At 49.1% G+C, this 14,336-nt stretch overlaps 2 protein-coding genes across 2 annotated transcripts in view; one reads left to right on the forward strand and one right to left on the reverse strand.

Annotated features, from left to right (window-relative positions):
- Positions 1-5,564, forward strand: part of Pigu (phosphatidylinositol glycan anchor biosynthesis class U) — an 80,726-nt gene extending 75,162 nt beyond the window's left edge. The window contains exon 12 of the mRNA XM_021181322.2: positions 5,155-5,564. Within this exon, the coding sequence (XP_021036981.2) occupies positions 5,155-5,268 (114 nt within the window). The 3' untranslated portion in view covers positions 5,269-5,564. The remainder of the gene's footprint in view (positions 1-5,154) is intronic.
- A 181-nt stretch (positions 5,565-5,745) lies between these two features.
- Map1lc3a (microtubule associated protein 1 light chain 3 alpha) lies at positions 5,746-7,476 on the reverse strand. The gene is made up of 4 exons (XM_021181310.3): positions 7,185-7,476; positions 6,819-6,874; positions 6,621-6,727; positions 5,746-6,343 (listed from the first exon to the last, which is right to left on the reverse strand). The coding sequence occupies exons 1-4, from the start codon at positions 7,222-7,224 to the stop codon at positions 6,181-6,183; spliced, it is 366 nt and encodes a 121-aa protein (XP_021036969.1). The 5' UTR covers positions 7,225-7,476; the 3' UTR covers positions 5,746-6,180.
- Between the last annotated feature and the right edge of the window lie 6,860 nt (positions 7,477-14,336).

The raw sequence follows: 14,336 nt of genomic DNA on the forward strand, positions 1-14,336 counted from the left end.
CCTTGGCCAGGGCTAAGCGAGCCTTAGGAGGTGTAAGACGATGGGAAGAACTCAGCTTGTTGGGTGTAGACCGGCAGAACTGATGACATAGTCTGACTTTTCTCTCATACTTTGTGAGCCAGGGTTATAAATGGGCCCCAGCCACAGGAGGATCTGGCCAGGGACAGATACTTAGAAAATATTTATTTCTGGCTCTCTTCTGTCACATCTGTGCTGAAGTGTGTTCTGAATCTCATTTCAGTTTTGATTAGCTCCACTGTGGCCTTGGCTATCTCATAGTCTCCACCACAGAGCAGAGAACAGCCTTTCTGATTGTCAAGGAGATGAATGAGGTCTCAGCAAGCCATACCCGAAGGGTAATTCCAAAAGGCTAAGAACCAACACATGAAGCCAGAGTGTGAGCCCTGTGCCAGGTATCAGGCTTCAGAGCTAGAGCAGATGGCACCCACTGTGGTCATACCCCAGAGCATGGAGGTAGTATGGGGCTCCTGAGCAGAGAGCCATGGGGCACAGGGAAGCTGCAGGGGCTCCTGTCAGTGGATGCAGGCATGGGGGCACAGGGGAGCTGCAGGGGCTCCTGGCAGTCAGTGGGTGCAGGCATGGGGGCACAGGGGAGCTGCAGGGGCTCCTGGCAGTCAGTGGGTGCAGGTGTGCAGAAGATACCTCAGGAACCAGGTGTGGTAGATGCTTATATGCCTGTATCTGAGTACCCCAGGGCGGAAGCAGGTCGATCACACTGAGGCCAAGCTAGCCTTGTCATCATAGTGAGTTCCAGACAGCTTGAGCCACAGAGTGAGACTCTGTCTCAAAAGCAATAAAACAATAAAACGAGGTCTTTTGGGGGCCAAGAAGTTAGATCAGGGAGACCCTCCATCCTGCTTCCCTGCCAATAGGTTCCTGTGTTGGTGCCAGATGTGGTGGCATACTCCTTTGATCCTAGAACATAGGAGACAGAGGCAGGTGGATATCTGAGTTCTAGCAAGTTCTTCTAGCAAGTTCTAAGCCAAAGCTACACAGTGAGACCCTGTCTTAAAAAAAAAAGTGGCTGTGTTATGATTAGAATGGGCTCTATAGAAAGTCTGGGAGTACAGAAATAGAACATAAGGGAAGGGCTAGGTAATCAGACACAACAAGCAGAGCAGCCACAAAAAAAGGCCTCAGGTCTCTAGAGGCAGAGGGACAAACGTATTCTTGCACCCCTAAATTCTAGGTTTGGATTAGGGAAGACCATTGTGGTGGGTAATAAACTAGAGCTTTTATTACTTTCATTTTATTTATTTATTCATTTTCTTTTTTTTCTTTTTTCTTTCTTTTTTTTTTTTTTTTTTTTGGCTTTTTCGAGACAGGGTTTCTCTGTATAGCCCTGGCTGTCCTGGAACTCACTCTGTAGACCCAGCTGGCCTCAAACTCAGAAATCTACCTGCTTCTACCTCCCAAGTGCTGAGATTAAAGGCGTGAGCCACCATGCCCAGCTACTTTCATTTTATACACAAGGAAAATGAAATTTAAAGAACAGGAAATCAATTACTGACTCTGGCTTTTCCCTCCCCAACTCGCTCCTGTTCAGAATAGGCAAGGGGCTGTGGGTTTGGAGCTGGTGAGCAGGGTCAGTCAGAGCACCTCCGGGGAGATGGCCTTCCTCCTTGCAGTCTTGTTTGTTTTTTGTTTGCTAAGACAGGGTTTCTGTGTAGCTCTGGCTGTCCTAGAACTTGCTCTGTAGGTCAGGCTGGCCTTGAACTCAGACATCTGCCTGCCTCTGCCTCTTGAGTGCTGAGATTAAAGGTGTGCACCACCATGCCTGGCTCTCTTTGCAGTCTTAATGGAAAGCCCCAGGCCCAGGTTTTCCTCTGAAGAGCCAAGCTCCAGCCTAGCATTCAATCCTTCCCCTGTGGCCACAGCAGCCACCTAGACCTGTGACACTCAAGGTTGTGTGTCCAAATGAGCAAGGCCCTTATCTACACTTCTCTCTTACAGAAATCCTGGAACGTTGAACACTATCACTTAAGCCATCTTTTATTTATTTTACTGTTACTCTGGGTTTTTACCTTACGATTTTGGTCTTTTGAGTCTCATGTAGACCAGGTACCTCTCAGGTGCTCAGCATGCCCTGCTCCTCTGTTTGTTTGTTTGTAAACATCTTTTGTGGAGGTGGGACATGTGCATGCCACAGCATCCATGTAGACAGAGGACAGCTTGTAGGAATCAGTTCTCTCCTACCACCATGTGGGTTCTAGGAATAAACTCAGGTCATCAGGCTTGGAACAGGTGCCTTAACCCTCTGAGCCATCACCAACTCATCCTGGATTATATTTTTAAATTACTACTGATTGAAATGTAGGTATCATTATATTTCCTTCTAAATGTCAGCTTTTACATCATTGAGTAAGTAGAGTTAAATATTTACTTACTAGACTGAGAATATTCTCTTAAACACTCTGGTAGATTGCTTGCTTAGCATGCAGAAAGCTGTGGATTCCATCTCCAATGCCGCATAAAAAAGGATTTGTGGCACACACACATACTTGTAACCCCAGCATTTGGGAAGTAGAAGCAGATTCAGAAGTTTAAGGAGATTCTCTGATATGAAGTTGAAGGCCAACATGGGTTTCAAGAGATTCTGTTTCAAAACAAAACAAGCCGGTGTAGTGGCACACACCTTTAATCCCAGCACTTGGAGTGCAGAGGCTGGAGGGTTTCTTTGGTCTATACAGAGAGTTACAAGACAGCTAGGGCTACCCAGAAAGACTGTTTCAAAACAAAACAAACAACAAAACCCAACAAAACCGAAAACCAAAAACCCAACAACAAAGACAATTGTGTTGTTCTGTTTCTCTAGATAACCTTTACATTTTAGAATTGTCTTGGCGTCACAGAAGGTTGCAGAGTGTACAGTGAGGTGCTGTATAGTCCACTCTTGTTTGCTTCGTGGTTAGCATCTTAAGTTTCATAGAATTTTTGTTATACTAACCACCCTCCCGGGATATTGCCGTTAACGGAATGGGAGGCTTCACTGGGACTTAACATGTCCAGTCATGGCCTCTTCCAGAACTAACCTACAGAGCCATGTTATACTTGGTCATGTCTCCCAGCGTCCTCTGCTCTGTGTTGTCTTTATTTCTCATAACTTTGAAAGGCTTCCGGAACACCAGACAGGTCCCCTCGCTCAGTGAGGTTAGTCTGATGTTGTCCTGAGATTGACACTGTGCCTTTTGTTTGTTTTTCCAGAATCCCCAGGGTTCTGGAGAAATGGCTCAGCAGTTAAGAATACTTGCTGCTATTGCAAGTGTTGCCCTTCCCTGTAACTACCACTTCAGACATTTCCCAGGGCCCCCTGCTTTCAAACCCTCTCCTGAGCCAGGCAGCCAGAGGGAACTTCTAAAACCACAAATCTGATCATGTTACTACTTGACCTGAGTTCTCCCAAAAGCTTCTCAGGCTCCAGACTCTTCTGAGCTCTGTGAGCCTGCACCTGGTCCTGCCGTCCATTACATCATCTCCCCGCACTGCCCCTCTCAGCACAGGATCTCTGGTGTTCCACTGCCTGGAACATTTCCCCTAGTCAGGACCTAACTCCCCTTCACCTGCAGTAGGCTCACTTTATCCAGATTAGGTCCTGACCCCTTCACCTCTCTGATGACAAACTCATTCCAACTGCAACTTCCCATTCAACTGTGTGGCACTTGGTGGGAATGTCGCTTCTGCTAAGGATGATCCTGAGTGCTTCTGCCACTGTGGCATTTACCTGCCCCACCTCAGTCTGACCACAGACTCAAAGGAGCCAACCATCTCAGGTCGCTGTCACCCTAAATAGAGTCCCAGAGGGGAACAGGGTTCATCTCATTTGCACTCTTGATCCCAAAGTCCACAACCCTATTCAGCCCAACATGCCTAAGACTGGAGTAACTGAAGCTGGCAGGGGAGTGTCCTGCCTGACCAAAGGGGGGCAGGCACAGTATTGGACATACTGTTCTCAAGTTTATAGGCTCCAAGAGGACTAGCACCAACCACCTCTTAGTTCACACAGGAAGACTAAGGCCTAGAACATGGCAGGCACTTAGTGAGAGGGAGACAGATCAGAGGTTGACCTAAACCAAAGATGTAGGTCTTCCAGTCCTGTCCTGGGCAGCTATATACTTTTCTGAAGATAGGAGAGCAGCTAAGACAACCTTGGAGGGACCAAAATTAGATAGTCTCTGGACTCATTCCTGCCATTCTCTCACTGGAGGGCTAATGGCCTATTTACAAATAGGGAAACTGAGGCTGGAGGCATTCAATTAGTTGGACCAGAGCCATACCTGGAAGGCTGGACTTGGATATACACCCTTAAATGTGTGACGTCCCAAGAGTCCACCCACAAAAGGACACAGGGCCCTGTAGCATATCAGCAAGTGACCAAGCAGCTGTTGGTCAGCCTGGCTCAGGCAGTAGATAGTGACCTTGAACCCTGAGGTTTCCTCACCCAGACCCTGTCTCGGGGTGGGTGAGGAACACATGCAGAATCAGAATTCACAACTCATCACAGTGATGAGCTGCTTAGGTCATGGGAAGGAAAATCATACCAGTCACATCCAGAAATAACTCGGTTTTAACAGGTTAGCAATGTTGGCAGTAGCTTGATAGTGGTGGTACATGCCTTCTTCAGGCCCAGTGCTCAGGAGACAGAGGCAGTCAGATCTTGTGAGACTGAGATCTGCCTGCTTCTGTCCTCCAAGTGCTGGGATTAAAGGTTTGTACCACCACCACCTGACAAACTGTTTCCAAGGTAGAGTTCCTGGGCTGCCTGTTATGGGAGAAATAGGCAATTTTGTGTTCTGAGTTCCTGGATAGATGGCTTCTCTAGGGAAGGCTACATGGGGTTGTGCCTGTGCAACAGAGGCAGAAGCAAGGTGCACGCACCACTGTAAGAACAGTGGTCTGGACTCTCACGTATGGAAGTGTAAGCCAGGAAAAGGGAACAGGAGGTAGGATACAAACAGCTGCCAGATGACCCATAAGATCGTTCAGGGCTAGGAACGTGCCAAGAGGGAAGGAGGTCCCTGGGCAGAATTATAGATTGGGAGATGCCAGACAGGCACTAACCTGCCTGTCTAACCCCGCAAAGGGTAGTATTCATTAAGGTGCCTTGTGGCTTCTCACACTCTCTTTCCTTGCCAGATCCTGCTCATCTCTGACTACTTCTATGCCTTCCTGCGACGGGAGTATTACCTCACACACGGTCTCTACTTGACTGCCAAGGACGGCACTGAGGCCATGCTTGTGCTCAAGTAGCCCTGGCTGGCACAGCGCTGCATGGACAAGAGGGGGAAGGGCCAGAAGCTGGGCCAAGTCCCTCATCCAGAGTTGCCAGCAGGCACGTCCTCAGGCAGAAGAAGTTCAAGTCCGGGGTCACAAATCTCTGGCACCAAAGGGGACTCATAGCTGGCAACAAGGCCCATGGGGAGAAGCTAGGAGCACCCCACTTGGACCCCCCACTTTGTGACTGTGCCCAGAAAGGAAGCAGCCGGTGAGCAGGGCTTTATAGGTTGTGACTACTTAATAAATGTGTGGGTCTTTTTTTTTTTTCATTGTTGTTCTGATGACATGTATTCCTGGAGTGGAGTGAGCTTGGCCCCCTAAGACTACATGCTATCCTGTACTAAGGAGTGGGTTTCTGGGAACTCACATTCCACAGAACACACGTCTCTGTCTCTGAGTGTGAACACAGTCACCTAGCAGCCCTCCCTGCTCCCAAACAAGCAGCTGGAGTCAAAGGGCCAGGCAGGCCTGAGCAATCTTTATTCTGCAGAGGAAATGACCACAGATCCATACACCGTGTCAGCACAAGGGGAGCCAGCCTTTCAGGGGTGGGGCAGGTCCTGGCTGGAGGCAAAGCCTCAGGTGGATGAGGGGCAAGATGGGCAGACAGGCAAGGACCTAACAAAATGACAAACCCCACAGGGCAGGGATGCTGCTCCTCACCCACTCCCAACCCAGCCAGCACCCAAAAGAACAACCCTAACATGACTGGCCCAGGACCTACCCAGGATGTGGTAAGCTGGCTGGTGGCCCCTACCTGGGGGGAGGGGGTGTCACATCTCTGCCTAATCCACTGGGGACTGAAATAGCTTAGTTTAGGAGCCAGGACCACCCTGGGGAGAACCTGACCAGAACTCCCAGCCACCCCCCACCCCTCCTCTTGACTCAGAAGCCGAAGGTTTCTTGGGAGGCATAGACCATGTAGAGGAATCCGTCTTCATCCTTCTCCTGTTCATAGATGTCAGCGATGGGTGTGGAGACGCTCACCATGCTGTGCTGGTTGACCAGCAGGAAGAAGGCCTGCGTGGGGTTGAGTTGCAGGCGGCGCCTGTGGAGGCAGGCAGGGCAGGCATGCCAGGTGAGGAGGCTGCCTGCTGGAGGCCTAGGTGACCCTTCCAAAATGTTACTGAACCTTCACTTTTCGGTCCATCTCAGCCAGAGGCTCTCACCTCTACTGAAGCTGGTCCCAGCCCCGACCTTGGTCTTTTCCAGCCTCCTAGAACAAGGGGCCCGGTGTCCCAAATCAGTCCCCTCGCCCCACTCCATCCCTTCTTGTGGAACCTGGCCCTGCCCCACCCAAGGCCTGTAGGAGGCTGCCCACGCACCGAATGATCTTGACCAACTCGCTCATGTTAACATGGTCTGGGACCAGAAACTTGGTCTTATCCAGGACAGGCAGCTGCTTCTCACCCTTGTAGCGCTCGATGATCACCTGGAGTGGAGTGGGCGGGGGACTCGTAAGCCAGGGGCGGGACCTGGCAGGGCAGGGCGTGGCTGGGAGTGGGGGGTGGCTAGAGACTCACCGGGATCTTACTGGGGTGCTGGTCGCGGATCTGCTGCACCTCCTTACAGCGGTCGGCTGCGGACAGAGCTCTGTGTGAGGCCCAGCTGTGCTGAGGCCTCCGGCGACTCCGCCTCACTGATCCCCGAGGGGCGGCTCCGGGCCCGCCCCGCCCCAGCGCCCGCCCCCGGGGCCGTCGGCCCTGCAGCCCTCCATCGGGGGACGCGGTAGGGAGGCGGGCGACCCTGCCAGGCCTTGCGGCCTCTCCACCCGGGGTCCGGCCGGCCGGTGCCTGACGTCATGGGGCTGACGTCACCTGCGGCAATCGGGGTCGACTGGCACCCCCATCCCTCGATCCCCGATGGCAGTTCGCCCCCCAGGGCCTCACCGAAGCTGCGCCGCTGCTTGAAAGGCCGGTCGGAGGGCATCGCGCGGGCCCGGCGGGGCGCGCAGCCGGGGCTCCGGGGCGCGCGGCTCAGAGATGCGTCTGCGGTTCGGCGCGCCGGGGGCTCCGGGGCTCGAGCTCAAGGGCTGCGGGGCTCGCGCTGAGCCTGGCGGTGGCGGCTGCGGGAGGTAACTCGCCTGGGTGACGTCAGGTCACAACATTCCTTAAAGGGGAGGCCGGCGCGCCGCTCCCATTGGGCCGACGGAAAACCCGCCTGCCTGGACCTGTGACGCCACGGCGCAGACAGCCCGGATTCCCGGCGCAGGTCGTAAGGAGGCGGAGCTCCAGGGCGCGTCACAGTTCTGTGACGTCACGATGTCAAGCTCCTCTCTTTGGCGCCACAGACTCAGAAGCCAGGCAGTTGTCGCCTCCATCCGGTCTCTCTACGCTGCGGAGTAGTTCACCGCGCCTTCATCGAGTTTAGCATTCGAGAACGAAGGTGGAGCGGGGAGAGGATGGAACACCCAGAGTTTTAACATTTTTTATGTGTTTGTAAGTGTATGCCCGCGGATGCAGAACATAGCATCGGATATCCTTAGGCTGGAGTTAATCGCGGTGCTGGGAATCAAGCTTAGGTCCTCTGTAATAATAGCAAGGGCTCTTAATTGTCGAGCCATTGCTCCAGACCCCCACCCAGGCTTTCAGAGAATTCTGGAACAACCATAGAAAGCATAGATTTCCAGAGTGAGGTTGGTTAAGAAGTGATTTCGATAAAGCGGGAGAGAATCGCTGAATAGGGGGCTATATCAGAAGTGGTTAACCATGAGATGGAGAACATTCGGAACTGACAACACGCGAAGTCAGATTTTACAGGCAGAGCCCCTTGGTAGGATAGAAAGAAGTATGGTCTGGGAATGTTACTGAGGGTCAGGGTAGGATACTTGCCTAGCAGATGTAAGGCTTAAGTTCAGTATCTCAGGTTTTGAGGGAGGTGGAGGGGATAGAGGGACGGGACAGACACGGAGAGGCAGCCCCTTGAAGAACTTTAAAGATCGATTAAAAGCCAGAATCAATGCCAGATGTAGCTGTCTCTCATTTGTAGTCCTAGCTCTATGGGAGTTTGAGGCAGGAGGATGGGCTAGAGTTGAAGTAAGGAAGAAAAAAGATAAAACAAAAGAATTTACAAAGGACCATTGTTTGAAAAAAAAAAAAAGAGTTAGTTTGTATTTAAGAAACAGACAACTCAAAGGGAAGAAAATTTGATGGGAACTGGTAACCAAGTTAACAGATGCACGCTTGACTGAGTAATTCTAAACAACTGCTTATGGACAGAAATGGTGATTGTGGTACAAAAACAAGCTGCTAAGGTCACAAGAATTCAGCTGAGATTGCCTTAAAGAGGCTGGGTAGCGGTGCACTCCTTAACCCCAGCCCTGTGGGCAGAGACAAGATGGTCTCTTGAGTTCAAGACCAGCCTGGTCTAGATAGTGAGACCTTGTGTTTTGGGTTTTGTTTTGCTTTTTAAATGTCGTAGGGAGCTGGATTTGTTTGGAAAGACATTATTGTCTGCTTGGTTAGGTAGGGTGCTTGCCCACAAGCATGAGGATGTGAGTTCAATTTTCGGAATATGTTAGATCCTAGAGGCTCCACCTACAAAGGGATTCAACCAGGCCTTATATCCCATCTCTACCGTCTCCAGGCAGCTCAACGCCTGGTATGTGGCAGCTCCAAATTAGGGTGAGGCGGTAGGATTACTTCCCTAAATTATGACCTTAAGTCCTATTTAGTGCCTTTACTAACTTTGACACCTTCCCCTGGAAGAAAATCTGTTAGTGCAAGGATTAGCCTTTGTTTTGAGGGTTTCTGCAATGTTCTGACTTCCCTTTCAGCAAGTGACAGGATTACTAAATCTGTCTCAGGACATCTCTCTACTGAATCCGGGAAGAATTTTTTTTTATATATTTTAAATATTAAAATATTTTCTGCCTATGGTGGTAGAACAACTTCCACACAGCAAATAGATAAATGTAAAAAAAAAAAAAAGACACAGCAGAAAGATCATTAAGAGAATAGAAATGGGGCTGGAGAGATGGCTCAGGGGTTAAGAGCACTGACTGCTCTTCTAGAGGTCCTGAGTTCAAATCCCAGCAACCACATGGTGGCTCGCAACCATCAGTAATGAGATCTGATGCCCTCTTATGGTGTGTCTGAAGACAGCTACAATGTACTCACATATACAAAACAAATAAATAAGTAAATCTTTTAAAAAAGAGAGAGAATAGAAATGTAAAATATGGTTTTAAATACTGAAAGGGGGGTAGTGAAGGGCTCTGAACCATGGGAGCCAGAAGCAGATTATGAAGGAACCTGGAGGAGTCTCACACTCACCTATAAAAACGCCACATCCTTGGGGTGCAGCTCAGTGGGTAGAATACATGCCTCCCATGCAGGACACCCTAGGTTTGATCTCAGCTTCACATAGATTGGACATGGTGGCACATGCCTGTCATCCCAAATTTTAGGACTCGCCAAGAAAAGAAGGAAGGCCATAGTATTTACAAGAGGCCACAGAGGAACAATGTATCATATATGTGTGAGACCCATGTCTTTGTGTTGTAAGTAAAAAGTTAATAAAAACATAAAATGTAGGCCAGTGAGATGACTCTAGGTACGGGTTTATTCCTGACAACTGTGTGGTGAAAGGAGAGAGCCAGTTTCTGCAGATTGCTCTCTGACCCTCAGACTTGTAAATACAAACCTTACAAGTAAATGTTTAAAAGACAAAACAAAAAAGTACCAGATGTGTACCGAGAAAACCAAAAGAAACTCATGGAAAATTCACACAAAATAGACTGTAAGGCTAAGGTCACGCATCATTAAAGGATTAAGAGAATCCCTTCAAGCCGGGCGGTGGTGGCGCACACCTTTAATCCCAGCACTTGGGAGGCAGAGACAGGAGGATTTCTGAGTTCGAGGCCAGCCTGGTCTACAAAGTGAGTTCCAGGACAGCCAGGGCTACACAGAGAAACCCTGTCTCAAAAAATAAACAAACAAAAAACAAACAAAAAGAGTCCCTTCTAAGTGATGAAATTATTCTCTTGGAAGAGATCATTTTGAATTTCTCTATTCTGAGTTTATGAAAGGCTGAACTGGCTGTTGTGGTGAACGCCTATAATCCTAGCATTTGGGAGGTAGAGGCAGGGGGAGGATTGAAATTCAAGGTCAGTCTGGTTAATAGGAGACCTCATCTCAAAATAAGAAAAATGCTTTTGGTAGGCTGAGCATGGTGACACAACTGTAATCCCAGAACTCTGGAGACTAAGATCAGAGGATCATGTGACTTCAAGGCTAACCTGGTCTACAAACCCAAATCCTGTCTCAATACGTAGGACTCACTTAAATATCTTGTTATAACATAATAGACTCTTACAGTCAAATAGGGAGCCGACATCAGCAAACTTCATTAGAACTGACAAGGACTAAAGGTGTTGTCACAGGTGTGCCCTGGTCTCTGGCTGCTACTCAGTTCTGCAGCATTGTGAGGGCAGCATTAGCTTGCATGGCACAGCATACCACAGCGTTGTTTGGTTTTTGACATACTTGCCCTGAGGGCCCCAAATTGCCCTTGGTACAGAGCTCTGTCTCCAGAGTGAACAACCTCGTAAGCAATGTCACAGGAGATTGAGTGTTCTTGCAGCCAGTCAGGGAGCTGGAAGAACTGGGTCGGCTGTGGCCTTGGGGGAAGTGGTTACACCTGTCTTGTCATCTACCTGACACCAGTATGCTGCTTCCCTTTGTCCTCTTAAACCCTTGGTCCCTGGGCCACCCCATCTACCCAGAATTCAATAGCTTGGCCTCAAGCTTGCCAAGTGAAATGTCTTATGGATGCCTTAAATTTGGCTTGCCCAGAACAAACTTAACATCTCCCAAAACGTACTCCGAACTTCAGTCATTCGTGAGAGTTTGCTCCCGTGGCACATCCTCAAATCCTGTTGCTCATACTTCTGAGATATTTCTGTAATCTGACTTTAGCTCCACCTCTACCCCCTGGGCTCCAGCCACCACTACCACAGAGAGATCCACCCACCTCTGCCTCCTAAGTGCCAAGTTAAAGGCATGGGTTACCATGCCAGGCTTAACTCAAAAGGTTTTGTGGTTTATCGGCCAGTATGAATTGCAGGCATGCATCACCACACAGGCTCAGATACTTTCTTTTTTGTTTGTTTGGTTTTTTTGTTTTTTTTCGAGACAGGGTTTCTCTGTGTATCTCTGGCTGTCTTGGAACTCACTCTGTAGACCAGGCTGGCTTCGAACTCAGAAATCCGCCTGCCTCTGCCTCCCAAGTGCTGGGATCAAAGGCCTGTGCCTCCACCGCCCAGCACTTTCTATATTTTTAATTTAAAATTTTATGCGTATGCTAATGGCCCTTGTCTTTATTCCTGTCTCTTGAGAGGTATAGGCAAATACTGAATGGAATTGCTGAGTTGTGGGGCAAGGTGTGCGTTCACTTTGTTAAGACATTGCCTGACTAGGATTTTAAGTTTAATGTACTAATGGCTCGTTTACTCCTGTGGTGTATGGCTGTCTTGCTTGCACACATGTCTGTGTACCACTTGCATGCCTGTTGCCCACAAGGCCAGCAGAGGGCATTGGGGCTCCTGAAACTGGAGTTGTGCCTGGCTAGGATTTTAAATGCAGTCCACTAGTGGCTCGTGTCCTTCTTCCTGTCACTTGAGAGTTTTAGGCAAGGAGGATCAGAAGTTCAGGTTATTATTTTATATATAACAAATTTGATGTTAGCCTGGGCTACCTGAGATCCCGAACTAAAAAAGCATCCAAAGAATTAATCTAGTGTGCTATGCTTGTTTTAAATTTTATTTTTCCATTCTTTTCAACTAAAATACAAGCGCTGTAATGAATGGCAAGGCTGTTTACTTAGTCTTCCTGTTACTGCACTGCTCAGGATGAACCCAGAGTCTTGCTTGTGCTAGGCAGGCTCATCACCCAGCTACAGAGTCTATTCCCAGGGGGGTTTCCTGCTTGGTCCCTGCTCTGTTCCAGCATATAGACAAGATGTGGCCGGTGGTTGGTGCTAAGTAAATAGACTTTGAATGAGTGGCCTTGTCTCTTGGTGTCTACTGTGTCACCTCTCCTTGTCATTGACCATCTGTCTCCTTCAAGCCCCTAGATTTTATGTGAGAACAGAGTTTGTGGCTAGCACAGTTGCTGGGACAGGTCAGAAGCTGGGTGGTGTCTCACCGAGGTCATCATGCCCTCCCCGTTCTACACCCACCATTCCTTTCTGCCAGTTCAGAGCTCCTGACTTAGATCTATGCACCTGAGAGAAAGGCAACAGCTGGGCTTCTCTGGGCCCTATCAAACGAAGGTGGAACAACCCTAGATATCATGCCATCTTGGGTGGGTCACATTTCCTCCTGCGTGCTTGACAGCAGGCCGGCCATAGCCAGATGTGGGTCCGGAGTAGCTTTATAACTCACTGAATGGCTTAGGTACTGTTCCTCAATTCTGTCATCTGCCGTCAGCGCTTCTCAGCCGACACAACCCTTTGGAGAGTTGCCTCCCAAATATTAAATAATTATGATCTTATTCATAACAGTATCAAAGTTATAGTTATGAAGTAGCAGTGAAATAATTTTATGGTTAGGGTTCATCACAACATGAAGGACTGTATTAAAGGGTCACAGCATTAAGAAGGCTGAGAACCACTGTGCCAAGTAGAGTATTAAAGCCTACTTCTGAGAGTGCCACCCAGGAAGATGGCACATAGTGGGAAGTGACAAGGATTATCTGGTCCAGTGTTACCACAGCCACCCTGGAGTCTCATTTAATGTACTATTATCCTGGTTTTCAGACCTGGAGGACCAGGAGGACAGGGCCTGAACCAGGGTCACTGCTGCTGAGGACATTACTTCCTGCTTATAAACTCCATGTGTAGTTTTCTCCAGACTTTAGAGGAAACGGAGACCAATTCAGGAGTCCGAGTCCCCAAACATCAGTCACAGTCTGACTCACACCCCGCCACCCCCTCAAGCCCTCCAGCATCACTAGGGAAATAGAGACCATGACTGTCAACCTCTCTGTCCACACAAGGCTTTAATCCTGATCTTTTGCTTCTTCAGCTGGGTCTTGTTCCAAATCCCTTTACACCCCCCCACCCTACCCCCCTGCCAGCCAGGGGAACCCTGGGGCATGGCTCATTATGACCTGAAGTGACAGGATGCTACTTCCTGACAGCTGTTCCTCATGTCCCGTCACCATCACTGGTCTTCCAAGCTGCTAGCTGCCCTGGGAGGCTCTCTTCCTGGGCTTTGCTGCCTTGCACAGTGCTCAGATGTTCTCAGCTACTGGAGACCAGCTGTGTCTTCTGGTCCCACCCAGTATGTCTCTGACTCCAGCCTTTCCCTGGGTCACAGGTTCAGGCCCTGCCTCTTGAACAAGGTCCCCTGAGCCTGGGACTCCTCAAAATTGACAAGTCAAAGGGAGCTCCTAATTTCTTTAATTAACCTGTGCTTCCAGCTAATCCTCCCCTCTCTTGTACCTCAGCCTGACCCTAACCTTAGTGGGTTTGTGCCCTCCCCCAACTCTGAGTGACCATCAAGACTTTAACTGTCCACCATTATTCCTGTTGGATGAAGCCATACAGTGGCCTCTAGGAACCCCCTTCTCCCTCTGTAGACTATATTCTACCACTGTGCCATTTTTAACGCTATGTCCAGGGCTTCTTGCCTGCCTTAAAGAATTACCTGTTGCAGGATATTTGATCACACTGAATCCTGAGATTGTGTTGTTTATTGGTAAAACCTGTTTCTAGTTGTGGTGTGGCTCAGCCACACCTTTAATCTCTCTCTTCCCCCTTCTCTTCTCCCCCACTCCCCACCTCTGGCATACAGACACGCTCTTAGTGTGCACCTTTAATCCCAGACTCAAAGAATAAAGTTAGTAAGTTAGTTTGTAGAATGAAGCACCCATGTTTGAAAGTGATGTCTAATTGAGTGGCAGACAAAGAAACCAATCAGAGAAAGATTGGACAGAGTGGGGTCATGCCCAACTCTCAAGAGCAGAAAAGGAAGCTACTTAAAGAGCAGTGCAGAGAGAAGGGTAGAGAAGAAGGAGGCAGTTTTACTGGGAGAGTTT

This window comes from Mus caroli, unplaced genomic scaffold (genome assembly GCF_978045245.1).
Source record: "Mus caroli unplaced genomic scaffold, Mus_caroli_1 scaffold_2, whole genome shotgun sequence".
In the NCBI taxonomy this organism is placed as follows: domain Eukaryota; kingdom Metazoa; phylum Chordata; class Mammalia; order Rodentia; family Muridae; genus Mus; species Mus caroli.